Source organism: Pelecanus crispus, chromosome 17 (assembly GCF_030463565.1).
Source record: "Pelecanus crispus isolate bPelCri1 chromosome 17, bPelCri1.pri, whole genome shotgun sequence".
Lineage (NCBI taxonomy): Eukaryota > Metazoa > Chordata > Aves > Pelecaniformes > Pelecanidae > Pelecanus > Pelecanus crispus.
In genome coordinates, this window is record NC_134659.1 from 1,478,798 (window position 1) to 1,506,007 (window position 27,210).

The window sequence follows — 27,210 nt, forward strand, 5'->3', positions numbered from 1 at the left end:
AGAATTGCTTAGGAACGAGACATCCTAAGCTCTATTTCTCTCCCACTGGCCTCACATTTTTATTCCCCTACATTTAGCTATACACTGCCTTGCTCCCATTATGCACATCTCCCAGTTGGTTTCTCCCTACTCCCAAGCATGCTGGATTTAAACCAATTTAAAAAAAACAAACCGCAAACAATCTGTCCAGTGGTGATGCTCTTTAAAGAGAACTAAGGATGCTTTTTGGCTTTCTTAGAAGACCTATCAGGCTGCAATTCTGAAAATAATATGGGGGGTGGGACCAGGAGAAGGAAAACCATGTTAGCTCACGTAACAAGACAGCAGCCTGTCCTCTCGCAGTAACTACTCTCCGTGACAGTCTTTTGAGAAGAGTTCAAGTCCCAGGTGCACTCCCCGCCTTCGCCATCAGCAGTTTCAAGCAGTGCATTTGCTAGCCGGGTTGGGACCGTCCCTGGTGCCCGCGGAGGAGGAGACCACCAACCCAGGCACCTTCTCACCCCTTCCCAGCCGAAGGCGGCGGAGCAGCCCTGCGGACAAGCCTATCGGTGCCCGCTCTGGTAGGCGTAGGAGATGGGCTGCCGTGCCCCGGGCCTGACCGTGAAGGTGTTGCTGGGTCTGCCAAACTGCGAGCTGCCGTGGGCAGGTCTGGAGGGAAAACAGAGCGGAAAGTCACTGAAAGCCAAGGAAACCCTTTGGTTTTATTCAATATTGCAATTTCTTTTTTTTTCCTAGTGGAACAGGGCACATTGCGTCGCCTCACATCTCCATTCAGCAAGGTGGGGAGAGGGCGATGGGCACCAGCGTTATGGCTGGGACCGGAGAGGAGCCGTGCCACAGCCACAGCCCCCAGACCAAGGCGACGGGAGGAGACCCCAACCGGGAGCAAGCACAGCCAGGCGTCCGGCAGCACCGCACGAGCCACGGGGCAACAACTTCTCTGCACTGCTCTGGGGCAAGCCCAGGGTCCAGCCCTCCTCTCCTTCAAATCAACGGGACACAGAAGCCAGGGAAGGGGTCAGCTCGGGGGGCACATACCTGCTGGCTGCCACCACGCTGGTGGGCGAGAAATCCCCATTCTGCCCCTTGTACTTGGCGTCGGCCCCGGCGCTGCCGTACGGCGCGGCTTTCCCAGCAGCATCGATGGACGTCCGCCTGCCCTGCACGCTCGTGGGGCCGTTCCTGTGGGCAGAGCTGAGGCGGCGGACCCCCTCCCCGGCTGCGGAGCTGTACCCCCCGGAGCCGTACGAGGCAAGGGTGCCCGTGGCCCGGGGGGCTGCGGCTGCCCGGGGGTAGGAGCTGTCGGGCTCAGAGACGTACAGGCGCTTCTTGATCAGCGGGCGGGGGTTCGGGCAGCCGCCGAAGTAACCGGCGGAGCTGCTGTAGTCTCGGTACTGGGGCGTGAAGTCGCCATTCCTCCTGCTCTTCTCCGAGGGCAGCGGGGCTGGCAGCTCACGGCCGCCCCCGTAGCTGCGGCCGTAGCCGGGCCACCTGAAGTATCGCGGTGCCTCCGAGCCCTGGCTGCAGTCGGGGAAGCTGGGGCACTTGCGGTTCTCCTCCCGACTGGGGAGGGGCCCCTCGGCCTCGTCCACCTCGTTGCTGAACTCGGGGGGCGGGGGGATAATCCCGTAGTCCAGCGCCATCTCCCCGTTCTCCTCCTCCCTGGGCATGCCATGGCAGGGCGGGCTGGGCTGCTTCGGCTCCCTGGACTCGAGGAGACCCCGCAGCAGGCTGGAGGCGGTGGCCCGCTGGTGCCCGGGGAGGCTCGGGGGCTGCGCCTCGCCCACCGCCCGTGCATCCCGGCCCTGCTCCGAGGAGCTGGAGAAGGACAGAGCTTTGCTCCGTCCTGACCCTGCCATACCCGCCCCGGGTGGCCGGGGCACCACAGTGAAGGAGCAGGGCTTGGACTCGTGGCGGTAGAAGCTGGTGGAGGTGGTGTCCGACGAGGCGCTGCCGAGTTTGAGGAGCGGCTTGGCCCGCGGCACAGCTCCCACCTCACCACCCTGCCGGCCTCGCTGGGCGCGCTGCCGGGCTGCCAGCAGCAGCGCCATGGGGGAGCCCCGCTCCACCCGCTCGCCCGTCACGGGGTGGATCAGCACCTCCTCTTGCCCCGCTCCCGAGGCGCCCGGCGGGCTCCTGGCCAAGCTCGTGGGGCAGGGCGGTTCAGCCGAGCTCGAGGCGCAGGGCGGTTGGGCCGAGCTGGCCCCAGCCCGGTGCACTTTGTACTGGAAGATGGCCGCGTTGGGCTGTGTTGCTGGGCTCTGCGGGGGAGAAATGGGGGGCGAGGGGGAGGTGGAAGCAGGGGGCTCCTCCGCCGGTCCCCGAGGTGGCTCTGGGGGGCTCACGCTGCCGTTGAGAGACCCGGGAGCAGGGGTCAAGTTCTCTGTGGCCTTGCTAGCGGCGGGAGCGGGATGGTCCTCGTGCCCCGTCTCATCCTTCTCCACTGCAGCCGCTGGTGCTGGGAGCGGGCTTGGGACCGGTTTTGGCAGCACCAAGTCACCCGGGTCAGTGGGGCTCTTCCTCGGGTCAGGGGGGCTCTCCCTCGGGTCAGGGGGGCTCTTCCTCATATGTGGGGTGCTGCTGCCATCCTCGGTGCCCTGCTTCTGGCTGCTGAGCCCCAGGGCAGGTTTCCCTTCTTTCTTCAGGGACAGCACAGCCTCCAGCTCGTTCCTGATCTTCATCACGCTGCGGGTCTGCGTGGCAGGGCTGCTCGCCGGAGCGGGGAGCGCCGTGCTGGGAGAGCCCCCCTTGGCACTGGGGGGGCTGCTGGGCACCTCTTTCTTCTCACTCTCCCCTCCCACGGGTAGCCACGCATCCTTCCCGGCAGGTCCGGCGAGTTGGGGCCCGTTGAGACCGGGCGCGCGGCTGCCGGCACAGTCGGCACTGCCATCCGCAGGCCGGGGAGCAGCCAGCTTCTCTGGCGGCCTCTCCTCCCTCCGCGGGGAGCGCAGGAGGGCCGAGAGCTCGTGCCGCAGCCTGCTCAGGTTGCTGGCGTCCCTCCAGTCCTCCTCGCAGGTCGGGTAGTCCGGAGGGGGGAGGTCCAGGTCGTTTGCAGAAAGAGATTCGGATTTTGGAGGAGAGTCTCTCTCGGCTGTTTTCGGCTGGGGAACCTTCTCCATCTCGGAGCCTGGCAGCGGGGACCGGCAACCGGCAGGATTCGTCCCTTGGCCGAGCCCTGGACCCGGCTTGGGGCTCAGCGGTGGGGGGGTCGGCACAGCCGGCTTCGCGACAGCTTGTCTCAGCGGGGAATTTCTTTGCTCGGCTTCTCCTCCTGTGTGAGCCTTGGCCATGGGTCTTATGGTGAAGCAGGGCGGGAGGGGAGGCCGGGCGTGAGGCTGCTTGGGGAAGGGCTCCGGCCGGACAGGCTGGCTCTCCTGCATGGGGATGGAGGAGGACCGGGCTGGAGCCGGCGGGGGCACCTTGAAGGACCTGGGGAAGGTGAGGTGGGGCTCGGGGCAGTGCTTGGGCTGCAGGCTCTCCTTCGGGCCAGGGGCAGCCGGCACCCCAGCCTCGGCAGGGCAGAGCGGCCCCTCGGCATCCGCCTGCCTCGTGTTCAGCACCGTCTCGGACTTCCACTTGGAGATGCCGGTGGTGAAAGGTGCCGGGGCCCGGCTGAGCGGCGAGGCACCCGGCGGGGCTGGTGGGATGAAGTCTGGAGGCGCCGGCGTGCCAGGGGACAGCAGGGCAGAAGCTGGAGGTGGCGGAGGTGCCATGGCAGGAGGTGGCGGCACCATCTCAGGTGGTGGCGGTGGTGGCGGCAGCATTTCAGGTGGTGGAGGGACCGGCGAGGCTGGAGGCGATGGTGCAGGTGCCAGTGCCACTGGAGGGGGCGGTGGGGGTACCGACGGCGGTGGAGGGATGTCTTCATCCAGGTCATCCCCCTCGAGAGCCTGTGGGCGCAGGTCCCCCACTGAGCTGTACATTCGGTAGTTCCCATTGAGCTGGGAGCCCGAGCCTGCAAGGAAGAGCGAGAGCACAGCGGTGTGAGCACCTTCTCAGTCAGCACCACAACGGCTAGCATCGCCCCGGCCGCCCGGCCTCCTAGGAAGCCAGTTTATTTTCCTCAGCAGCTGTCTAAAGCTTGCTAAACGGTAACAGCCACTATGTGTCACCTCTTAGAAATGAATTCATTTTCAATGACTTCAAAAAATAATTAACAGTAGACTCTATTTTAGCATGAAAAATCTCGTGATCAGGCTGTCTGCTCCAGAGCTTGATACACACACGCTTCGTTCCCCGAGGGCACGGTACTGCTGAGCGCTCAGCACCAGTCAAGGACTCAGCACAGAAGATCCCTTACCAAGAGCTGCTTTCTCCTCAAAGTCGTCTGGCACCGACGGTGTTGGCACAGCCACCCCATGGGATTCTTGGGCATTCTGCAAGAGTTAGGAACACAGAGCTGTTAGTTTTGCGCCCAGGGTATCGGAGCAAAGCGCTGACAAGTAGGCCCTAGCCTGTAGAGCTGGTAATTTGTCTATGCAAACACGGGCCCGATGGGATCCAGGGCCATTTCCGAGACATGGAGGTCCCTGCGGTAGCTGCTGTTGACAGGGTTTAAGGGGACGAGTGAAGTGATCGAGGCTGCACAAGCCATGGACACAATCGCCCTGTGCTAGGCAGGTGCAGAGGGGCTGGAGGGGAGCACGGCTATTTCACATCCAAGCTCGGGGCTCCCCAGCCCAAGATCGGCAGCCCTGGTTTCTCACGATTCACGTACCAAGCAAATTTAATAGCTCCTACTGGTTTTGTGGGTATTGCTCTCCAGCAAGCACTGCCAGCCCGTGCTGCAGTCACGTACGCACCGCGCTGAAGTCACAGACGGACCTTCAGCTTTTTGGGAAACTGGCACCAGCATATCTGAACAGTCTGGGGAAAACTGCTACCTGCGTGGTTTGTGTTTCACTCTCAATTACTCCCTTCATATTCATGCTGAAAACTCAGCAGTGCATTTAGCTGGTATGGGACCATGCAATTTATCAGCCTACACATTCGCGAGGATGCTTACAGCTAGGGCACTTTGGATAATTACAGCCACCCACCGTGAGATATTCACGGCACACTGACTCAGCTGGAGTGCTGACCAGGGCTCCTGCCTCATACACCCGCCAGAAGCAGAAAGGCTCTCCTTTCCTCCAGTGACTCACTGCTAAGATCGCTCTGCAGAGGGACTGCAGTTGCTCCTGAAAGGTACACTGGTGCACCCACGGCCGAAACACAGACTGGTGCTGAATCAGGCTGCCAGCACAGACATACGCGACTGAAGCAGCGAATTGGGCTTTCGCATCCCAGCCTTGGGAGAGACCCATAGCAAGGAAATGACGCTCCATGAGCAGCAGGAGCTCACAGACCCATGGGCAGTGGTCGGGGACATACTGCCCCGTTCCCAGGCTCCCGGGTCCACCCTGGCGCAATCCTACCCACCCCAGGCAGCTGCTGCATTAGCTGTTAACAGCCCCTTGTGCAAAGGAAAGGTTACCCTGCCATCACTGTTATCCTGCCATCGCTCCTTATCCTGCCATCGCTCAGCACCTCTGCTCAGCGCAGTGGTTTTCTGTGTACAAAAGCCTAGATAACGATTAAGCCCCTGCCCTTTGCCTTTCACTGGCATTATCACTATTTTTACAAGAGATTGCTGTAGCATTCCAAAGTCTCCTTGATCAAAGGTCAAGCTGGGTTTACGCAGCCAGCCCCATCCAGGGCGCAGATGGCACATTAGCACTGCGCGCTGCCCTGGGTGTGGGGGGTTCAGGAGCTGCTGGGGCAGGGCTGACTAACAGCGACAGCCCGGGCTCCTTCCAAAGAGCTTTGGAATCCCCCAGCTTTTGACAAAATAATAAGAAAGCACACACGCTTTGCTTGCAAAGTCCATCACCCTGCAGATGACCAAAGATCCTCTATAACCACAAGGGAATGAGCCAGTTATTGGTGAGCCAGGAGAGAGGGAGCGGGAATTCACCTTCCTGGGATTGCACAACTGATCAGACAACTTGGTGCTGAGGGAGAAGCCAAGGTCTGCTAAGGCATTAGGACAGATCTGTTTGTGGCAAAACATCAGACTAGGTGAGCCTTACAGCCTCATGGGAGACCTCTTTACTGGTCCCAAAGATACGGTACCATGCAGAGGAAAGACCCTTAACCTCAGCTGAAAGCCAGAGGGGAGACAAAGGCTGATAGAGGCACTTCAAGAGCCAATAATGACATTGTCCAGAGCAATGAGATACCAAAAACCACAAAGAAAACAACCCAGCAGTTCCCATTTGCCATGGAAATTCACTGCTGCCAGTCTCCAGAGCACACTGAGGATACCTGCTCATTTACAGGGAAACAAAGATGTCTGGGCACTGAATTAAAAGCAACATAGGCATCACATGTTTGGACAGGAATAGAAAGGGAATGGCAGTCGGAAGAGATCTATGCAAAGCTGGAGGAAACAGAGTCCACATTTCATAAACGAGCAGTAATTTCGGACATGTCATTTCAACAGGTCCTAAAAACTGGGCAAGCCCGTTTCACACCAAAAATTTCTGTCGCAGTTGCTAACGCTCAGCATCTTTCTCAAAAAACCACCCATCCTCACGTCACCAGCTGGCTTCTAAAATGGAAAGCATCTCCAGTATGCTGCCAGTCTCCAGAGATGACTAGAAAGATTGTTTCCCTCTCCTGTGTTTGCCAGGGGAGTGCCCAGCCCAGCAACCTCCAGCTGATTCAGAGCGGGCTGCTGCGCTGGGGGTGGTGCGCCAGGAACCTGCATTTCCAGTTTGTGGTACCTGCAGCAGATTTATGTGTGCCCAGGATCCCGCTGAGGGGAGCTTTCACTGTAACCACCAGGAATCGCTTTTCAGCGCTGGAACAGAGTTAGAGACCCCTGTCCCCAGGGAAGGGGAGCCTGTCCTCATGGTCCCCAGCTCCCCCGGTCTCTCAGGAGCCCACGTTTCCCACCCATTAAATGAACCAGGTTTGAGGCTGCCCGTTACAAAAAACGCACCAAAATACAGCTGCTTAGCATCCTGGGAGCTCAGAGAGGCCAAGGATTTCTCCAAATATGAAGAGCTACCCCCAAACCCCTTGTTTTGAAGCAGAGCTAGGGAAGTTTGGTGGTTAACTAAAGGAATTTATTCCCCTGGGATGCCAAAGCTCTGCCCACACCTGCAGGGCCTGGGAAGCCGGGTGGGCAGGGGGACGTGGCGGTACCCGAGAGGCAGGCAGTGCAGCCCCCTCTCCTGCTATCCCTGCTGCAACTGGGCTCGCTGCGCAGCACGGCCAAGGGCCAGGCGGCGCGGGGGGAAGGAAGCTGCTCCGTGCCGGGAGAGCTGCCAGGAGCACGGGCACACGAAGCCCGGCGGGCCCGGCTGCCGGGCAGGGTGTGTGCGTCCTCCTGACTCACAGCTACGCAGGCAGCTGCTTCTCAGCCTCTCCCCCGGGAGCAGAGCAGGTGGGTGGAAGGAAAGGGTTAAGGCGGGAGCTGCAGAACAGCCCAGTGCAAATATGTATGCGGCAGCAGAAGTGTCTGTGCCAAATCAACTCATAATCAAACCCAATCAAAATAATGCAAATATCCGACACAGACCGGTCCTTAAAAAGCATTGCTTATTCCTAGTAATTTCTTCAGTTAAACCTGTTGCTCTTGGGAGAGAAGCACCGTGAGGAGACCCTCACAGGGGCAACTGAGGGGAAAAAAGCGCCAGGGCCAGCTGTGCCTCTGCAGGCAGCAGGAAAGCACCACGGCTGGGTGACAGCCCTTAATACTTATCCCAGGGACATTTGTGCTGTTTATTCTTCTACCACATACACTTCCACTAGTAAAGCATTTGAAAGCTCTAAAAAGATGCAAAAGGCCAGCCGCGCTCTAAAAACCTGGTGATATGGGGTGCCAGCTATGGTCACCCGCCCAAGCCTGTGCTACAGGAGAGGAGTTTCTCAGGCACCAGTCCCACAGTTCCTCGACTCGGAGCCCAGGCGGGGTTTTTCACCTGTTGTGATCTTTTGGAAGGCATCGCAGACGGCACAACCCCTTTGTGGAACCTGTGTAACCCCATAACTTCCTAATTGCGCTCTCAAATAGATATATAAACACCCTCCGCCACCAGTTGTCCTCCAAATGACACCTGCACAACCCCAGGAACTCCTAATTGCACCCAGGTGACAGCAGACCAGCCCATTCTCTGCTGGAGGTGGTGGCTGCTCTAAAGGACAAGGATGTACGAGGAAAACATCCCTTGCTCTCAGAGAGGATTTCCTCGTCAAGACCAAGGGCTTTTAAGTGTTTCACTGTCTTGAGCGGCCTTCAGTGACCTGCGTGTATCACTTCAGATTTAGCTATTGCCATCTCCAAACCATCTCTTTAGCTATTGCCATCTCCAAACCATCTCTGAGCAGTCACGCTGCACTCTTCAGGAGGCAAGACCTTCGGAAAGGCGCATTACGTGGGGGAGGAAAGCTTGCTCAGCACACACAGCATCGGAGCACGGAGGCCAGCAATGACCATGCGCAGCTTCTGGAGGCAGCAGGGGGTCCCAGCTGGGTTAAAGCCACCTCTGGCTCCAGCGGTGCTGGCATTTGCTGCTTCAGCCCCTGCAGTGGTAGCTCTGCAGGGAGCGGTTTCCCTCATACAGAGACTGGAAAAATCAGCCTCTGCACAGACGCCTGCTGCATCGCCTCCTCGTTCCTCTGCTGTAAACAGGGCACAGCTTTGCTACTGCTCTCTCTCCAGCAACATGCCTGATCCAGAGAGATACTGCCAGTAGTGGTTAGATAAAATGCAGTGCAAGCCAGATCTATTATCTACATGCTCAGCAATTTTTTTTTTTTTAATTGAAAATACAAGTCTGATGATGCTTACATCTCTCGCCTGAGTATCCTGCCTATGTCCAACAGAAGCCTTGAACTCAGATCACCTGCTAATCCCTCGTACCCAGCTTTATTACAGAGTGGGTTTGCTTTTCATTTGTTTTCTTCCCTCAGGCAGAGGATGAGAGAGCAGCCAGCCCAGCTGGTTCTGGGCACCAGTTACACACGCTGCCGTAACGAATCCCAGCGGCGAGCCGGATACTCACAAGGGGTAAGAAAGTCAGCAGCGGCCGGACTCTCGGACGAGGTTTAAGCGTTGCTGTGCCAGAGTCGGTCACCGTCCCAAAGCGATTGTCACCATAGTACACTTCAATCACATCACCTGAGGGGAAGAGAAGACTGTCAGCAGCAGCACTGCATTCGAGGCAACAGGAAAAACAACACTGGACACCACTTAATTTTAAAAAGCGCTGTGAAGAATTTGCTGTATCGGCTCCCAGGAATGAGCAAAACCCGTCAGATTCAGAGGAGTATCTGGGCCTTTTGGAGCTCAGCTGAGATGGGAGGAGAAAGGTCCCAGGTGAGCGGGACCCCCGGGCAGGCGCTGGCAGCCCTGGCACACACCTGCAAGGTGCAGAGACCCTTCCCAGCGCTCCAGATGCTGGAGGTTAAAGAGCACAGATGTCAAGTCTATTCCGAAAGGCTTATTTCTAATAGTAGCTCACTGCAATTTACCTCAGGAGGGTCAAAAGTTAGCACAAGCACTCAATTCACTCCCCACCCACATTTAGGGAAGGAAAATGCTTCGGGAGCACCTGGGTCAGCTCTTTACAGTGCCGTGAGGCTCCAACCCCAGGAGAGCAGGAGGTGGGTCCAGGGCAGGTGCCCGCAGAGGTGACACAAAGCAGCTCATAAGCACGGACAGGATCTGACCCTGGCCGACCCATCAGTGCTGGGGGAGCGGGGAGGCAGCAGCAGAGTCTGACCACCAACCACACCAACCGGGGAGAGAGCTCCTGCCCTCCCTCGCCAGCCGACCGCTCTGCGGGCAGAGCAGTTGCATCAAAGCGCAGAGTTAATTACAGGTTCTTTGCTCAGCCCTGTCACGACAAGAGGTCCCTGTCACTTATGCAGCGGAGAGGGACAGCGGAGCCGTCCCTGGCTGCCCGCTGCCGGCAGCGCCTTCCCTGGGGACTCCCGCTGGCTGGTGCCCAGCAGGACCAGGGCGAGCGGAGGGGAACGCCTCGCCGCACCGCTCGGACACGGCAATGGAAAGAGGACACGCGGGGGCTTCCCAAGGAGGTTTTTTCCCCCTCCATGTTTTGCTGCCAGCGGCTGAGGGCAGCGGGAGGGAGGTGCCACAGCTGCTCTCCCTGCTGTGGATGGCCACCAGCAGCGCCCGCAGCATCCCTCTGCGTGCTGCTGGAGCCGTTTGCTTCTGCCCCTGATGCAACTGGCACTGGGGGACAAATCGGGCTTGCCACAACACTTTCACACTTCAGCCTGCCTTATGGAGAAATGCTCTGAATGTCTTCCCACGAAATACCACTATGAATGGAGATGCCACGGCAGAAAGGCCGTCACAGAGCCCTCCTGGTGTTACGAGCAGCAGAAGCCATCAGGTACTCCTGGTTCCCAGCCCTGCGCTCTTACCTTGAACCACACCTTTTGGGCTGGTTTATTTCTGACAGTGAATAAAGCTCATAAAATTAGTTTAATTACATTCTTTGTGTCTGATTAACAGCATGAATTAACAAGCAGAAGCACTGAAGCACGTAAACCCCACCTTGGCTGGAAGGAGATACACAAATAATTCGTAGCCAAGGAGACCAACATTAAAGAAAATACAAGGGTTTGAGGAAGGAGGGGGAAAAGCGAGCAAAATGGCTGTGATCAGAGAGAAAACTCTGCAGGACTGTTTCCACCTAACAGATTTTGACAGTGGTTTCAGTAAGAAAGACACAAACAACCTCCCCCTCCACGCCAAAACACAAACACCAACAAGTAAATAGCTTCTCTCTCCTCCCCCCCCCCCCCCCCCCCCCAAAAAAAAGTTTGGAAGCGGTCCTCAAACCTGACCCCATGCTAAAGTGTGAAGCACAGAAAGAGTTTCTGTCAAGCGTTGTACAGCAGTTAAGAGCCAAGGAGCAGAAAGGTGAAGGTTGTGTAAGCTCCGCGCACAGGCAAAGGGGCTGGGCTGCATTTCCAAGCCTCCGAAACCTGCGGGCAGCGCTCGCTGGAGCAGGACTGCCTGCCCGAGGAGCCCGCTGCACCCCGGCTCCCCGACTGAGACTGTGCAAGCAACCGGCCGCTGCCACGGCCCCAGCCAGCGTCTCCGCTCCCTCTCGAGCATCCCTGCTCCGGCACAGCCCCTGGCTGGCCCGAGGCACAGCCTGTGCCCTCCGTACACTTCTGGACCCAGCTCGCGCAGGTGGAACCAGCGCCCAGGGTGCCCAACCCAGCAGAGACGGCCGCGGCACGTAGTGGTGGCTGTCACTAAGCCTCTGCCCTCCTTGGACGGGCAGAGAGCAGGCAAGAAGCTCCCAAGGAAACAGAGCTTTACACTGAGTTTAGTGGGGAAAAAAAAAAAAAGAGGAGGGCAAATGCTGGTGTGTGTATTCCCACAGAAGAAAAGCACTTGCCAGGAACACCTGGAATGAAGAACCTGACCACGCCAGGGGCTGGGCATGAGCCACCACAGCCTCTGCTGAAGTTACGGGTTTGGAGGCAGATGAATTCCACATAACCTTGAGACATGCCACTGAGTCCAGCAAGCATGTAAGCTTTTCCTTTCTCCCACCCACTACACCACAAGTTACCCTGGGATACACCCAGGAGTATCCATCATCCTACCACTGTCCTTACGGTCAGTCACGGCTTCCTTTCCCTTATCCCAAACTTCTGCCACTACAAGGGATTCTTTACAAAAAGGACATTTTCTTCAGCTTTCAAAATACTAATCAGCCTGCACTTCAGTTAGTGTGGCCTTACCAACAGTTTAACACTTCCCTGCCTGTGAGGGGCCCAGGCGCAAAGGAGGAGCTGCTGGAGTCCCAAGGACGGCAGAGATGCCGGCAAATTATTATTATTTTTGCCTGACCCCTTGGGTGACCCCACACTCAGTGAGTAAGCAGCAAGAATAAGGCCAACGCAACATCAGAGTTTGGATTCAGACAGCTTTGTGGAACAGCGATAGAGTAGTTCAGAGACTTGAAACGACAACAGTTTTATATTAAACAAGAGACTAGGCAAACTCAGTGAGAAACTCGATTAAAGATCACAAGGTCTTTGATCCTAGATTACTAAGCATTGCTAACCTGAATGCATTTAATTAAAGTAAAATGAAGTGCTTGTAGTTGTGTTTTCTTTGCTAGATAAACAGGACTTGCCTGCTAAGAGCCTGTCACCAGTAAGACCTGTGCTCTGCCGGCTTCGTTTCCTGGAAGGAGGGACCAGGAAACGCGCTGTTGGAGGCTGTCAGAGGCAGCTGGTCCCAACTACGCTTTGGCCACTTTTTGACATTCCACCTGTTCTGGAGATGTTTGTGTCCTCTCAGTCATGGGAAATAAAATAAGCAACCTGCAACACAGGTGATGGAACTTCTTCCTACTTCGGGGTTGCGTCACCTGCAGTGGGCGTAGCAGGTTTGACGCTGGGGTATCCACAGCTCACAGCGAGGAGGCGGCATCAGTCACCGTATTCAGGAATCTCTGAGTCAGTGACATCCAAACCTACACCCATTCCACATTGCTTAACCTGTGTTTACTTTGTATGAAAAACTAAGGTGGGGATTAGCAGAAGCAGTGGACTCCTTTTGGCAGCAGCGATGGCGTGAAGCTATGCAGCAAATATTCAAGAAACGGGGCCAGGGACGGGGCTTCACAGGGTAAGACCATGGCACTGTGGAAGTCAGGATAAGATAAAATCGGCCCCTTGGACGGCTCAGCTGTGAGCATGCCATTCCTCACGACGAGCCCACACCTCAGCACACCTTACTCCAAACATGGTCACTCAGCTTCTGTGTGTTACGCTACCCTACACAAATTAAAATAGTGATATGCATGCCAAGGATGCTAAGGAGTGATTCAACAGCCTTTATTTACGCTCAGATTTCAAGGACTCCTGGCTTTTACTTTGCAAGCTGATCCACGCAGCAGTTCCCCACACCTGAAAGGAACGCCTTTGCACTGCAATTGCAGCCACGGAAATCAGGCTTGTAATAAGCAGACACAGCGACTTTTTTTTTTAAATCCAAACCACATCAGAGGGCGGCTTGAATCCTCCTCAAACTTAAGACAGTTAGAAATCAGCAATTTTCCTTTTGTGTTTTAAGAGTCGCGTAAAACTCTCCGTCACGTTTTCATTTTATCTCAGTTTCACCAGCTCGGCCTTCAGGGTGTAACCACCTCGCAATAGCTTTAATGGACACCGCTTCACGTCGCGCAGCTCACCGAGCGGCGCTTCCACTTTTAAGCTTGGAAGCGTTTATTGGAATCTTCCAGCCACCAAACTTCATCCACAAGCTGCTATCTTTTATCTACCTGGCTCCACTACTATTAATTTGGCTCCCTCCTACATCAGCCTGCGGGGCACGGTATTGCAATTAAAACCACAAAGAAATACAAATAAATCCCGAGGAATACGCAACCCTCGGCTCCCCCCCCTCGCACCCAAGTCCTTCAAGAAACAGGTTTACAGGCAGAGCCCTGCAGCCCGGCGCGGAGCGGATGGAACGCGGCGTGGGGAAGAGCTGCTGGGCGCACCGAGCTGCTGGGCGCACCGAGCTGCTGGGCGCACCGAGCTGCTGGGCGCACCGAGCTGCTGGGCGCACCGAGCAGGAGCTCAGCCGGGGGCCGGGCGGGGGCCGAGCGCGGGACCCCGCGGGGGCAGCCAGGGGGTCTCGCAGGGCCGGCGGGGACCCCCGAGCGCTCCCCGGCTTCGCGCCGGCGCTGCCGCCCGGAGCTGCCCGAGCAGGCGGGGCAGCAGCCGCCGCCGCTCCCCGGCCCCTTCCCCGGCGGCACCGGCCCGCTCCCCGCCCGCCACCGCGCCTGGCTCGCCCCGGGCACCCCCCGAGCCCCGAGCCCCGGGGAGGAGCCGGGCAGATACCGACCGGTGCCGCCCGCGCTGTCCGAGGTCACCTCCTGCGCGAAGATCCAGGGCGGGTTGGTGGCGAAGAGGGACGCGGCGGCGGGGCTGGCGTGGCGCTTGCCGAAGAGGCGGCTGAAGGTGCCCTGCACCGAGTGATGCTTCTTCATCCTGGCCAGCCTGCGCCGCCGCGCTCCCACCGGGCAGCCCCGCCGCGGCGGGCGGGCGCGGGGCCGGGGCCGGGGCCACAGCGGCGCGGGGCGGGGGCGGGCCGGGCCCACCTTCGGCCCCTCCTTCCTCCCCTCCTTCCTCCTCCCCGCCTCCCGCCCAGGTGCCGCCCGCCGCAGCGGGAGCCGCCGGCCGCGCCCCGCCGGCCCCGGGGTTCCGCCCGCCCCCGGGGAACCCCCCCGCCCCCGCCCCGCGGGGTGCCAGGGGCCGGAGGGGCCGGGGCTGAGCCGCCGTCCCAGCCCGGGGGGCTCCTCGGGGTCCCCTCCCGGCGGGAGCGGGGCTGGGGCCGGGGCCAGCGCCTTCTGCTGCGGGGACGTGGGTGCCGAGGGCCGACGTCCGAGCCTCTCGAAAATCCCCGGCACGGCACAAGCTGTCAGCCCCCCCAAGCTGGTCCACAAGCTACCAGCCCCCCCAGGCTGGTCCACAAGCTATCAGCCCCCCCAGGCTGGTCCACAAGCTATCAGCACCCCCCCCCAAGCTGGTCCACAAGCTGTCAGCCCCCCCAAGCTGGTCCACAAGCTATCAGCAGCCCCCCCCAAGCTGGTCCACAAGCTATCAGCCCCCCCCAGGCTGGTCCACAAGCTATCAGCCCCCCCAGGCTGGTCCACAAGCTACCAGCCCCCCCCCAAGCTGGTCCACAAGCTGTCAGCCCCCCCCAAGCTGGTCCACAAGCTATCAGCCCCCCCCCAAGCTGGTCCACAAACTATCAGCACCCCCCCCCCCCAAGCTGGTCCACAAGCTGTCAGCCCCCCCAAGCTGGTCCACAAACTATCAGCACCCCCCCCCCCAAGCTGGTCCACAAGCTGTCAGCCCCCCCAAGCTGGTCCACAAGCTATCAGCCCCCCCAAGCTGGTCCACAAGCTATCAGCAGCCCCCCCCCAAGCTGGTCCACAAGCTATCAGCCCCCCCCCAAGCTGGTCCACAAGCTGTCAGCCCCCCCAAGCTGGTCCACAAGCTATCAGCAGCCCCCCCCCAAGCTGGTCCACAAGCTATCAGCCCCCCCCCAAGCTGGTCCACAAGCTGTCAGCCCCCCCAAGCTGGTCCACAAGCTGTCAGCCCCCCCCAGGCTGGTCCACAAGCTATCAGCAGCCCCCCCCAAGCTGGTCCACAAGCTATCAGCCCCCCCAAGCTGGTCCACAAGCTGTCAGCCCCCCAGGCTGGTCCACAAGCTATCAGCAGCCCCCCCCCCCAAGCTGGTCCACAAGCTATCAGGGCTCCCCGAGACTCTCTGCGTCCCCGCTTCCGCAGAGCGCTGGGGCTCGAGGTCCCTGCCTGGGATCTGCAGGTGTCCTTGCAGTGCAAGGAAACGTCACCCCAAGTCTGGGGAAGCCGAACTGCAATCCTGTCCCTCTGCTGCGTGTGTGCTGGAAAGCAAGTTAGCGCTGAGTTGTTAGCGCTGAGTTTTTAGGAGGTGTCTTACCAAGCGGCAAAGCCCCCCTCCCACGCGTGCGGCCCCCCGCGCAGATCCCCGCTGGCTCCGGCAGGATGGTGCATGGCCAGAAACATCGCCCTGCCCAACGCCACCCGGGTTTGGGGGTTTTTGATACAAAAGCTTAAAGACAGTGGGACCTGACCCCAAATCGTGTCTTTTTTCAGGTACAAAAACAAGTGTCTAGCAATGCCAACAATTGTATGTGTCATACAAGTAAAAACTGAGTGTTAATGAGTAACATTGGTTATTAATAAATGCTGGAATTTCTGGAGAACTTTCAACCCAAAATAGCTGTCAAAACATTAACTCTGAAACACAGCTTCAGGCTAAGCTCATCCATTCTTATATCTATCTATTTCCACCACATTTGGAGAGTCAAAACGATACAATTTCTTTTTTCAGTGATAAATACCACTTTTTTAATCACTTTGAAATCACGCGTTGCGCAACCTTTTCTTGCTGCAAAGTACAAATTAAGGCAACACATTAAATCACCCGGGAACAATGAAAAATGAGTACTGTTATGGTATTTCAAAAGGAAAATCTAATCAATCATCAGCCAGCACTTAAATAACGTGAATTAACATGAATGGCAAACAGGGGAATAGAAAAGGAGAGTTAAGATGTCATACTACACGGATTCAATACTGTGGTTGTAATATAGGGGTTATAATTATTTAGGACAGTTTTCAGAGAACTTCGCCCGGTCTGCAGTCGTGCAGCTCCATCCGGCTGGCCAGACGCCTTTCCCCGGCCGGGAGCGGGCTCCGTGGGCAGCCTGCGCCCAGCTCCCGCTGCCGCTCCCGAGATCCGCTCCAGGAGCAGCGGGTGATGCCGAAGGGACGGCTCTGTGCCATGCACAAGGCCTGCAATTAGTGGGACTTGCACCCTTTCCACAGTTATCTTAACTGCTGTTTGTGTGAGACAGGGAAAGGAAACGATCCTGCAAATCCTGCAAACATTCGCACGAGCGTGACTCCTGCACGCCCTGAGCTCGCTGCGCAGGGAACACACCGCAGGGACATGCAGTCGTGTTTTAGCTGAGATCATAGTAAAAGGGATAATCCTGCCTGCAGATAAGAGCGGTAATAGGATGGAAACTGCGAAACAACATTCCTCCTGAGAGAGCGGTGCTGGAGCCAGCTCTGTGCAGAAGCCCATCTAGCTGAGCCCCCGGCATTTAAAGAAAATTCACCGGCACCTCTCGAAAGCAGAAACCAGATGAAGTGAGGGACCCACTCACTACTGGAAAGACAAAGGACACGATACCTTTGCGGGATAGGCAAGGCTCGTGCTCGCTGGTATTCCCAGTCTTTGAACAAATTGAACAGGATAAACAGAGACAGTCAAGGAAAAGGGGAAGGAGAAGAGGAACTATTTTAAGAAGAGAAGCCAATAAAATCCTGTGGAATGAGAAAGCCTGGGCTCCTGCACGCAGGCGTCCCACAAAATGTCATTACACTGAAGAGACTTCAAAGGGGCCGCACGGCCGCTGCGATGCTCTGCGGGAACGGGAAAGTGTGATTCAGCTCCCAAGGTTTTCCTCCGGCCCTGGGGCAGGGGCAGGGGGGACTCGGAGCAGCAGCCGTGAGATCCGGGGCCGGTGAGCAGTACCTGTGCCATCCCACCGACGGTGGGCTCGCCTCACCCTGGGCGGTGAGCGTAGTAAAACATATTCCTCACAACATGAAAGGGTGTGTGTTTTGAAGTGAGTTTATTATCCCAGCGAACACAAGCTGCTAAACAATTCTGCAAGAGCTCATGTGCACACTCCCATTTATTTGTTTCAGATGAAGAATATTTGTTCTTTACCTCCCACTTCCCAGTAAAGCACGGACTTCCCCCCAGAAGACCAGAAAAAGCTCAGGACTAGCAAGAAGAGCGTGCTAGGTGAGGTGCTGGGCGGGCTGACTTCTGCGAAGTGCAAACTTGAAAGATGCAGAAAAGGTGCCCAGTTTGGTGGCACGGCTCTGTTTTTAAGGGAGGGCGACTGCCCCTCGCCATGATGCCCTGAGCGACAGAGGCCACGCAGCTGCAGGGGCAGGTGGGCCGGGCGCAAAGCATGGGAAAGCACTTGGAAGACCGCCAGCAGATTTTATGGCACAGAAACAGCCATGTGAGCGCTGCTCTGATGTAACACACCGCAGTGTGAGGCTGCCTTTGATCCTAATACAGGTAAACACCCCAGAACAATCTGCCTTTGCATCAGCATGAGGAGCTGCTCCCCGCAGATGCAGATCTTTCCCTGCCACGCTCGCAGGTGTGCAAAGTGCTTGTGCAGAGCAGCTCCCCAGCCGGACCCGAAGGAGGGAGGCAGGGACGGGAGGAGAAGCCCTCGTGCGTGGCTGCAGAGCAGCAAACTGCACCTGTGCAAAGAGAAGCAGCTCGTGTCTGTAGCGGGGAGCGGGTCCGCGCTGCCAAGGCCACATTTCGGTGCCGGTGGCAGGGCCAGCAGAGCAGCCCGCGGTGCTCCGGCTGGACCGGCAGCAGCGTGGTTCCCATCAGGTGCGACTCTTCCCCTGCCGCGGCAGGCCAGGAGAAACAGCACCCTCCCGATTTCCACGGCTGAGCCCCTGTGCTCCTCCGCACCCTCTGCCCGAGAGCCCTGCTCAGCCCGGACACCCCCGTGACAGCCACCACCCTGGTGACACCCCCGCGGTCACAATGGCCTGGACGGCCCTGACAGCCGGCATTGCCCACCCCGGCGGCGCTGCCGCCAGCCTCCACCCAGAACGGCCCCGCATGCGGGGGTCCCCGACGGAGAGATGGCCTCGCAGGTGGGAGCCCTGGGCTCACGGTTTGGCAGGCGGGACTCCCGCTCACCGTGTCCCCTTCCTGCGGGCAGGGGCTGGAAGACCCTTGCCCTGACGGTGGCCGGGACAGAAGGGTCCTGGTGGTGTCGGTCGGTACGGTGCATCGTCCCTCCCCGGCTGCGCAAATCCCGGCTGCACCGCCGTCAGCTGGCTTTGCCCCCGTGGCCGCCGAGAGCTCAGAGCCAACCGCACGTGAGAGTCTGGGGCGGCTCCGTGGGGCCAGCGAGGAGCTGCAGGAGGGGGGACTCCCTGCCGCAGAGCGAGGGGGCCGGCAGCGGCGCAGGGGCAGCACGGGCAGTGCTGGCAGCCGGGCAGGGCTCCGGCAGCCGCCCAGGGCAACGCTGCTGGGGCGGACGTCTGAACCCTTCGTGCTTTCTCGATGACTGAAGTCAGTCTTCTCCCTGTGACCCCACCTGTGAGGATCCTCTCTGAGAGACAACAGACAATTTGGGAGGGATTAGGGATCTCTAAATGTATGACTGGGTGCAGCAGGATTATGTGGGACTCTTAATTCAGGCACAGAGCTGTGGCAGTGCCATAAATAGCGCTGCAGACATCGAGCTGGTGCTTCCCCTCCAAGACAGCGATCACATAAGCAGGTGCACTCACCCGGGCATGAAGGATGTTCCTGCCAAGCTTTAGATGCCCCAGAGGATGAGCAGGAACCCCCAGGGCAGAACGAACCCCATCGCAAGAGCAAAGCCCCAAGCTCAGCACTCCCTGGCACGGCATCCTGCCTGTCACTGGAAATGACTGTCAGCCCTCCATCGCCGCGCGCACGCGAGGCTTGCACATCTCCAAAGCATCTACGTGATTTAGCAGTTGGGTTTTCAGAGTAACTACGGCCTCACCTCCACACCCCAAATGCACTGCTTTAATACCATTAATGCCTCCCTGCTGGGTGGATGCAGTTGCAGCAGCAGTCGTGTGCATACTTGTCTTCCAAAGCGAGAAAGGCCATGAGCTATAATCATGCATGTATTGAATATAATAATTTCTGAACAAATCTAAGTGTGTTCAGAGCAGGGATACACAAACCACACTGAAATGGCTGTAGCGGTACAAAATCTGCTCTTCAGGAGTCAAAATACCATTATTTTATCCCCTGTGGAAAGAATGGACTGACGTTTCCTTGCGGCAGCAACTGCTGAAATAACACTTGTCCTGAGCTCCAGCAACGGAGCCTTTCAAGCATCTGGCAGGTGGCTGTACTGGGGCAACGAGTGACAAAAAGAGGTGGTGAACCTGTAAGGGATCTGGTCATTTCCCCCAAAGGCTTTGAGGAGATTTCTAAGCAATTTGCAGGTGTCCCCCTCCTAATAGGTTTAGGAGCCAGTGTTCAGAGCCAGCTACAGGAAACAGAAATAGAGCACCGAGTAAGCCAGGCCATCATGGAAACTAGGAAACCTCTTTACAAGGTTAAAAATAAAGCCAGGCAGCAAAGCGCTTATTTAGGACGCCCAGGAGTAAGTCGGATAATTGCTGGGGGAGAGCCAGTTTCCATTAGCACAGAGGTGTCATCAATGAAAACAAGATAACTGAGTCACGGTTAAATAACAGCAGCAGAAATACTTTCGCAGTCAAGCACAGCCTCAGAGCAGCCATGGGTGACAACTCAGCCCCACGCTGTGTCTTGGGGCACACATCCACACCACCTCCTCTGCAAAGGGTTCGTGCAAACGCACGAGCAAAACAGGCTGTTTCCACAGCCCTTGGTCCCTGCACCCTGCATTCGGGCGATGGCACTGACTTTGCTCCAGGACTTCAGAAACTGGAAAGAAAGGAAGAGCTTGCCTCACAAGAGTCAACAACCCTGGTTTTCCCTTCACATTTCTGGGGGGAAAAAATCCACTCTGAGTTATGGCAAAGAGCAATTCGCGTGGCAGTACCAGGTGCAGGGTGGTGTCCGGTACCTGCAGAGGGACCAGGACCCTGCTGAGCTGATGGCCCAGGCTGTGTCTGTGAAGGACAGCGTCACGTTTCTGTCAGCACTGATAAGGGCCCATTCATTGCGTCTTGTGGGTCAAACCGGGCTGAACTATTTCCATGCTGGTTTGCCATGGCGGTGGGTTGGTGAAGACTTCGCAAGGAGCACGTATCGCTATCATTTATAGCTATTATAATTGAGGCCTTGATCTGGGACCAGGGCTCCACTGTGCCAAACACAGGAGGAAAACGTAGTATCCCGAGTGATGAAAGGGTGAGCCAGGTCAGACTGACAGCGGGACCATCAGAAACTGGGTAGCACTTTGTATTCACTCTGCACCGTTACAAATAACCAGCTGAAATGCAAGTCAAGAGAGAATCAAGTCCTTCGAGTCTCGTCATGTGCATTCCCTCAGTACGCTTTATTTTCACTAAGACGCTTCCCTATTTCCAGTACATTGTTTGATATTAAACTCACTTTCTCTTTAAGTAACACCACCTTAGATTTTTAGCTAAAGCAATGTAAATACCTGGCTTCTCAGCATTTATACTGCCCGTTGACTGCCCTTGCAGCAAGTGTAAGCAGGCTGGCACTCCCTAAGCTCTCCTGGTTTGTTTAACTCGCTGCTTTTTGGTCACCAGCACACAACTCTTGCATCGGGGCCTTAAGCACTGATGAGGATGGCAAAGTGTGGGGGCAATTGCAATGCATTTATCTGGCTCTTTTGCTCCACAGGTGACTAAAACACCAGAAGCCCCTGGCGAAGACCGCAAGAGCCCAAAGGGAACGGAGGAGACCAAAGCGATGCAGGAGGTCTCTCACACGCCACCCATCCCAACGAGCCAGCAGTCTCCAGCATGTCACCACAGGGACCAGCCTTTGGCCGCTCACCTCACTCCTTTTGTTGCCCATTTTGGGGGCCGTCAGCCCGACTCCTTCAGGTTTCTCTTCTACAAACCAAGTTGCTCCAACTCGTACAGCCCCTTCTACACTGCGCAGAAGCCAACCTGCGGGTACCGCTTCCACCGCGACACCGATCACACCAGGAAGGTGATGGACGTCCCGAGTGCAAACATTGTGAAATGGAGACCCATCCTGGGCCCAAAGCCGTAGTCAAGAGCAATAAAACCCAAGCAATGAAACCAGCAACAGGAGTGGCTTCAGCTTCCCGTCGAGTGTCTGAGTTATGACCAGCAGTGAACACGTGAGCCAAGGAATGGGTGGTGAGGCTGTGTCACTGCTCCCCAGAAAATCACTCAGTGTGGATTTTGCTCTAAAAACCCTGTCCAACTTGTCTTGTCATTTATAGCCAACTGCTTACACGGAGGCACTGGGTGTCAGCAGTGCACGGCACTGCACGAACAGCCACCCAGCCAGGCTCGTCTGCACAAGCCTGGCCTTAGCACACGCTGCAAAACCTGGGAAGGACTTAACAGCTTCTTCAGCTGAGCCTAAATTCTGCTCCTTCTTTGAAAGGACATCTTCTTTCCCTAGGCTTTCCTAGACACAGGCAAAGTATTGTTCTTAGTGAATGGAAAAGCACCTTTCATTTGTGGCACTCGGAAATGCGATAGTAGTTGGAGCTGAATTCAGGAGGCACGTCCCTGCAGCTCTTCTCCAAAAGGCAGCACAAAACAGTTCAGCTTTTGCATTGCCCGTTCTGGAGAACTGGATGCACTGCTAGCAAGTACTTCTTGAAACAGTTGGCGAGCCTGTACTCACATTTAATACGCAACCTTTCTGCTATTAATGAACGCCTCAATATTGCAACCCCTCTCTGTGCTTCAGGACGGGCTATCCCAGCCGTGTCCCCTTTGGTGGGGGGGTCAGAGCCCAGGGCACCCACTGAAGGCTCACCTTGCTCACAGGTGCTGTGCGCAGCGGGCACCTGCGCCTGCTGCTGCTGGCGAGTGCAGGATTAGCACATCCAATTAGCATTCCTCAGTCTAATTCCTTTTTCATAACTGTTTTACGCTTGTGTAATGCCACCTGCTTTAGCAGAGTTATTCCTAATTTGCTTCAGTGCAGAAGCAATACCGAGCTCTGAAACACATAAAAGTTGGGCTCTCTGTCTTAAAGTTATCAGATATAAAAAAGTTAGTGCTGTAGGACAGGCTCTCTGCGGGTAGAGATGCAGAAGTCACATCCATTTCATTACTACTGGAGGATCTGGTCCATGCTACTTTCTGAGGATTTACTTTTTTATCTCCCAGTCCTTCTCTGAATGCTGTGCGTCAAAGTAAAAACAACATTGGTTTTGGTCATATTTACATGCAGAATTTTTCATGGTAACTCATCATAAATGCAAATCGAAGCTGTATTCAACTCCACTGGCGTCAGCCGAGTTCTGGTAACGCAGCGGCCAGGACGCGCTCCCGGGACGTGCTGCGTGCGGGGGGTTCTGTGGAGGAAATGCTCAACTGGCAGGACCAGAGAGGCTGAACACGGGCGCCCAGCAGCTGGCAGCTTCCCCAGGAGACATTCACAGCAGCTGGTGTCTGCATGTAAAGCACTTAAAGCTTTCATTCAAAGCAGTTGTGTTTCTCTGTTTGTCTCAGCACACCAAATTTACCCTCATATAGCGTCTCTTGTAGGAGCTGAAATGGCACTTCCCCCTCCCGGAATTTCAGGCTGAAATTGCCAGCCCCATCTGGAAATCCTCCAGGCAGAGTAAGGCTAAGGGAGACCAAAAAGACAGTGACAGCACAGAGACTTCCGAGTGGCTCTCTCTTTTTCTTCCTACTCTGATTTTGGTGCAAAAGTCATTGCTCATGTCACCCCCCACAAAATCATAAATGAAGTGGATTAGCAGATTACACCATCACGGAGAAAATTCCACCCTCATAATCTCCTGCTGGGCCTGTAATCTGCAAGACTTTCCCATTTTACCTCCTTTCTATTTTAACTCTGAACTCTTAATGCCTCCAGGAGCCCATCACCCTACTGAGCCTCATTGGCTGGGGAGGGATTTGCTGGGTACTTAAATGTCACCTTCTTGTCCAAAGAGGGTTTTGTGCTTTTGAGTTTCCCTGGGGAGAGGTGCCTTTTGCACCCATCACCACCGACACTGAATCGGTACAGCCTGCACACAAGGCAGTTTGTTTTTTCCTGATTTGGACTTTAAAGGCAAGAAGCAGAATTTAAAAGAAAGCCCTCAAATTCCAGAAAACATCCATTTTGGGCTGCAAAGTGACCAGCACTTGATGTGGAGATGGGGAACATGGATGGGAAAGCCGTGGAGGAGCTGAACTCTACCGAGTGCCACCAGTGGTATAAGAAGTTCATGACGGAGTGTCCTTCTGGCCAGCTCACCCTCTATGAGTTCAAACAGTTTTTTGGCTTGAAAAACCTGAGTCTGGCAGCGAACAAATACGTTGAGCAAATGTTTGAGACGTTTGACTTTAATAAGGTAAATATTGTCCTTCCTGCTCAGCCTGCTGCAGGGATCGGCTGAGCCCTGCTCCCCGTGTGGGATTGCATGTGGTGTATTTGGGTGTCTGCAATATAGATGTGTGTCTGAGTAGGTATGGTCTGATTCTCTATGGCCTCATGAATTGTAAAATCAGTTATGTAGGGTGAAAAATGTCAGCAAAAACTCCTTACCTGCTGACTGCTCCGGGAGAAAATAACTTCTCCCAGAACTGATATTTCCCTTTTAGTTTTAAATTGTTAAATTAGCGGGGTTTTATCTGGTAGTCTGTGATCCCTTTAAAATGAAGTGCCCTTTAATCCTTAACTAGCGAATGTTGTGACAGTAAGGAACAAGCAAGCGGCGTGAGAACAAGCGCTGCATTCATGCAGAAACAGCGAGCTCCCGAGCCATGCAGCGTGGCATGAGCTACGGTTTACAGAACAGATCGCGTTTGTTTCTCTATTGTTTTAAATTATAAATGGATTACAGTTTCATTGCTTTTATTGCATGTGCTCCATCCTATGCGATAAGGAGCTTGGGCCCTTTTGTTCCCTGCAGAGAGGCTTTGCACCTCGGGCTGCCGCGGTGCTGGACCCCGGAGCGGGGCAGTGCCGGAGCGCCTGCGCGCGCTGGGGAGCGCGGTCGCCCCAGCTGAGCAGCAGTGCCGCAGGAGCGGGTGGATGCTGGTGTCTCAGAGCAGCCACCACCCTCCTTTACTTGCAAATGATTTGAAATTGCACCTCACGTGAGATGAGGAATGTATTTTATGGCAACCCGAAGGGCTTAGTGGGCTTAATCCCACTGAAGGTAATACAGTTCAGGATCTAAATCCTTTAGGTATTTTGTTTGTGCCTTGGCCTTTACCTTGCTCACTGCCCCGTGTTTGAACGCATGCCTGAAAAGGGAACTGATGCACAGGAAATCCTGCTGGGAATGGGGCTCAATAGCTATTTATACCTAATCTGGCTCTTGCAGCAGTGGGATAAAGCAGATGATCTCTTCCTGAACCTGCCCTGTGGTGTGGTGGCTTTGTTCATTGACAAAACCCCGTTTTATTCCCTCCCAAGGACTTTCCATGGTTTACAATACGTACCATTTTCCTTCAAAGTGCTCTGTATCTCAATGGTACGTGCCATTGAAATGCTCTGCGGCGGGCGCTACGTGTTTAGCAAACTTCTAGAAGCTGTGAATGTCACGGGGCGGTGTCTGGAAGCAGGGTGGCGGCACGTGGGCTCACCCCAGCCCAGCTTTGCGTTGGCACCATAACCCGGCCGGAGAGCCGTCTGCGGGCCCAGCTGAACGTCTCCAGCGTGAGCTGGCGGCAGGCAAACACCTACGAGCAAAGTCAAAGATAAAACTGTTTGTGCTTTTGACGTGAACAAATGTGAAGCAGATACACAAGCGGCACAGGGACAGAGCAGCGCCTTCCCGGCCCGAGGTGTCAGCAACATGCTGGGGTAATTCCTGAGTTCGTTCCTCTCCTGGAGGTTTGCATGCGAGATCCCTTTGCAGCAGAAAAGAGCTATAGGTGTGTGCAGCTAACGTTAGGTAATCCATCAGTGTTCATCTCCGCAAGCCTGCTCCTCTTTGACCTCTGAATTACCACTGCTTTGCATAAGGAGATTCCTTCGGCAGAGGCTAGCTTTCGAGGCTTTGCTAGTCCCCAGGCCAGGCACACACGCCGAGTTGGTTCGTTACCGACACGTAACAGCTCTGCACAGATCCACACGGAGCCCTCGCTGGACGGCGCAGCGGCTTTAACCGGTGGGCGCGCGGGGGACCCGCACCCGGCGCCTCTGCTGCGCTCCCCAAGCCCCTGCTCTCAAGGTGGTGGCCACACACGGAAGTCTTCCAGCGGGGACTTCCAAAAGTGACCAGGAAAATCACTGCCTGACTTTTCGCTTTTAATCTCATCCAGCGCCTAACTTTCTTTTTTAGGATGGCTACATAGATTTTATGGAGTATGTGGCAGCTCTGAGTCTGGTCCTGAAAGGGAAGGTGGATCAGAAGCTGCGATGGTATTTCAAGCTCTACGACGTGGACGGGAACGGCTGCATTGACCGGGGAGAATTGCTGAACATCATCAAAGTGAGTGGGCTCAGCTTTTTCCGTTTCTTTCACAGACGATGCTTATTAAACGCAGGTAGACAGAAAGGCTGTAACAGGAACATTCCAACCCGAAAGACAACTCCCTGGTAAATGAGTAGGCACTGGCCAGACCTGCTGCTTGTCCTCTGCCAGGCCTCCCGCCAGGCTGGCCGCCCTGGCCGGACCTGTCTCGAACACCCCACGCCCCCCACGGCACCTGCACGCTCCGACACGCAGCAACCCCGCGTCTTCTCATCGCGGGTTGTTTAACCGCGTCCGCTGAAACCCAGGCCGAGATAAGCACTTGAATTTAATCTAAGGATTTTCAGAGGTGAACGGCTCCTGGCTTATCCCAGCATGCCCACTTAATCTTTTAATGCATTGATTGCCTTTTTAAGTGATTTTAATCTCCAGTTTTTTAGAAAGGACTTATTCCTTTCAGAACCTAACTGCCTGCAAAAAAGTTTGGCTTCTCACGTCCGGTCACTTACGCACAGGTACCAGCGGATACACAGATCTGCACAACGCTCGGTAATTGTCCCCTGTGCCCTTCTTTCCCCCCAGGCTATTCGAGCTATCAACCGGTGCAACGAAACGATGACAGCCGAGGAATTCACTAACATGGTGTTTGACAAAATTGATATAAACGGAGACGGTGAGGAACTTTCCTATGCAATGTCAAACACTGCTCCCGCTTCCCTCTCACCCACAGTTCACTCTGCCAGAGCAATTCCAGATGTTGGATGTCCCAAAACACCAGGACACAGGGAGGGCTGGCAGAGAGCGGCTCTCTGTGAAGGTTTAGCTCCCCGTCCCCTCCGCGGGCTGCAGCTGGCCCGAGGGGACACCGCAAACTGCCCCTCTTCATACCGACAGCGTGGGGGTCTGCGTGGGGTTTAGCCGTGATGGGGTTTGGGGCGTACAACACACAGCCCCGGGTCCTCAGGCAGGCCCCGTTTTGCAGCCCGTGCCACTCCTGGGGGGCTGCTCCGAGGCTGCCGGCGGAGGGGGAGAAAGGCTGCAGGATTTAACAGACCTTTTCCCAACGTGCTCTCGCAGGCGAGCTCTCCCTGGAAGAGTTCATGGAGGGCGTGCAAAAGGATGAGGTGCTGCTCGAGATCCTCACCCGCAGCCTGGACCTGACACACATCGTCCAGTTGATCCAGAACGACGGGAAGAACCCGCACGAGCCGGAGCAGGAGGCGGAGGCTGCCCAGTAGGCTCCCGGGACGCCTTCCCTTCATCTCTACTCTTTCCCCCTCGCATTATTAAAACAAAACGTGCTGTGGTTGTGGGAGCTGGTGAGCTGCCCCCAGCGCCAGCGCGACCGTGACAGACTATGCCGCAGGGACCAGGATCTGCTCCAAAGGCGCTGCTCCCCTGGCAGAGGGTTTGGGGGAGCCCGGAGCTCGCCGGGCACCGCCCTGGCCCTGCCCGC

General features: G+C 56.2%; 2 protein-coding genes across 2 annotated transcripts; one reads left to right on the top strand and one right to left on the bottom strand.

Moving 5' to 3' along the window:
- Positions 1 to 542: 542 nt before the first annotated feature.
- C17H6orf132 (chromosome 17 C6orf132 homolog) lies at positions 543 to 14,042 on the bottom strand. Its single transcript, XM_075722531.1, has 5 exons — positions 13,898 to 14,042; positions 9,054 to 9,169; positions 4,301 to 4,376; positions 1,039 to 3,955; positions 543 to 648 (listed from the first exon to the last, which is right to left on the bottom strand). The coding sequence occupies exons 1-5, from the start codon at positions 14,040 to 14,042 to the stop codon at positions 543 to 545; spliced, it is 3,360 nt and encodes a 1,119-aa protein (XP_075578646.1).
- Positions 14,043 to 23,483: 9,441 nt separating this feature from the next.
- Positions 23,484 to 26,992, top strand: GUCA1A (guanylate cyclase activator 1A). Its single transcript, XM_009491610.2, has 4 exons — positions 23,484 to 23,681; positions 25,623 to 25,772; positions 26,337 to 26,427; positions 26,832 to 26,992. The coding sequence occupies exons 1-4, from the start codon at positions 23,484 to 23,486 to the stop codon at positions 26,990 to 26,992; spliced, it is 600 nt and encodes a 199-aa protein (XP_009489885.2).
- The last annotated feature ends 218 nt before the right edge of the window (positions 26,993 to 27,210 follow it).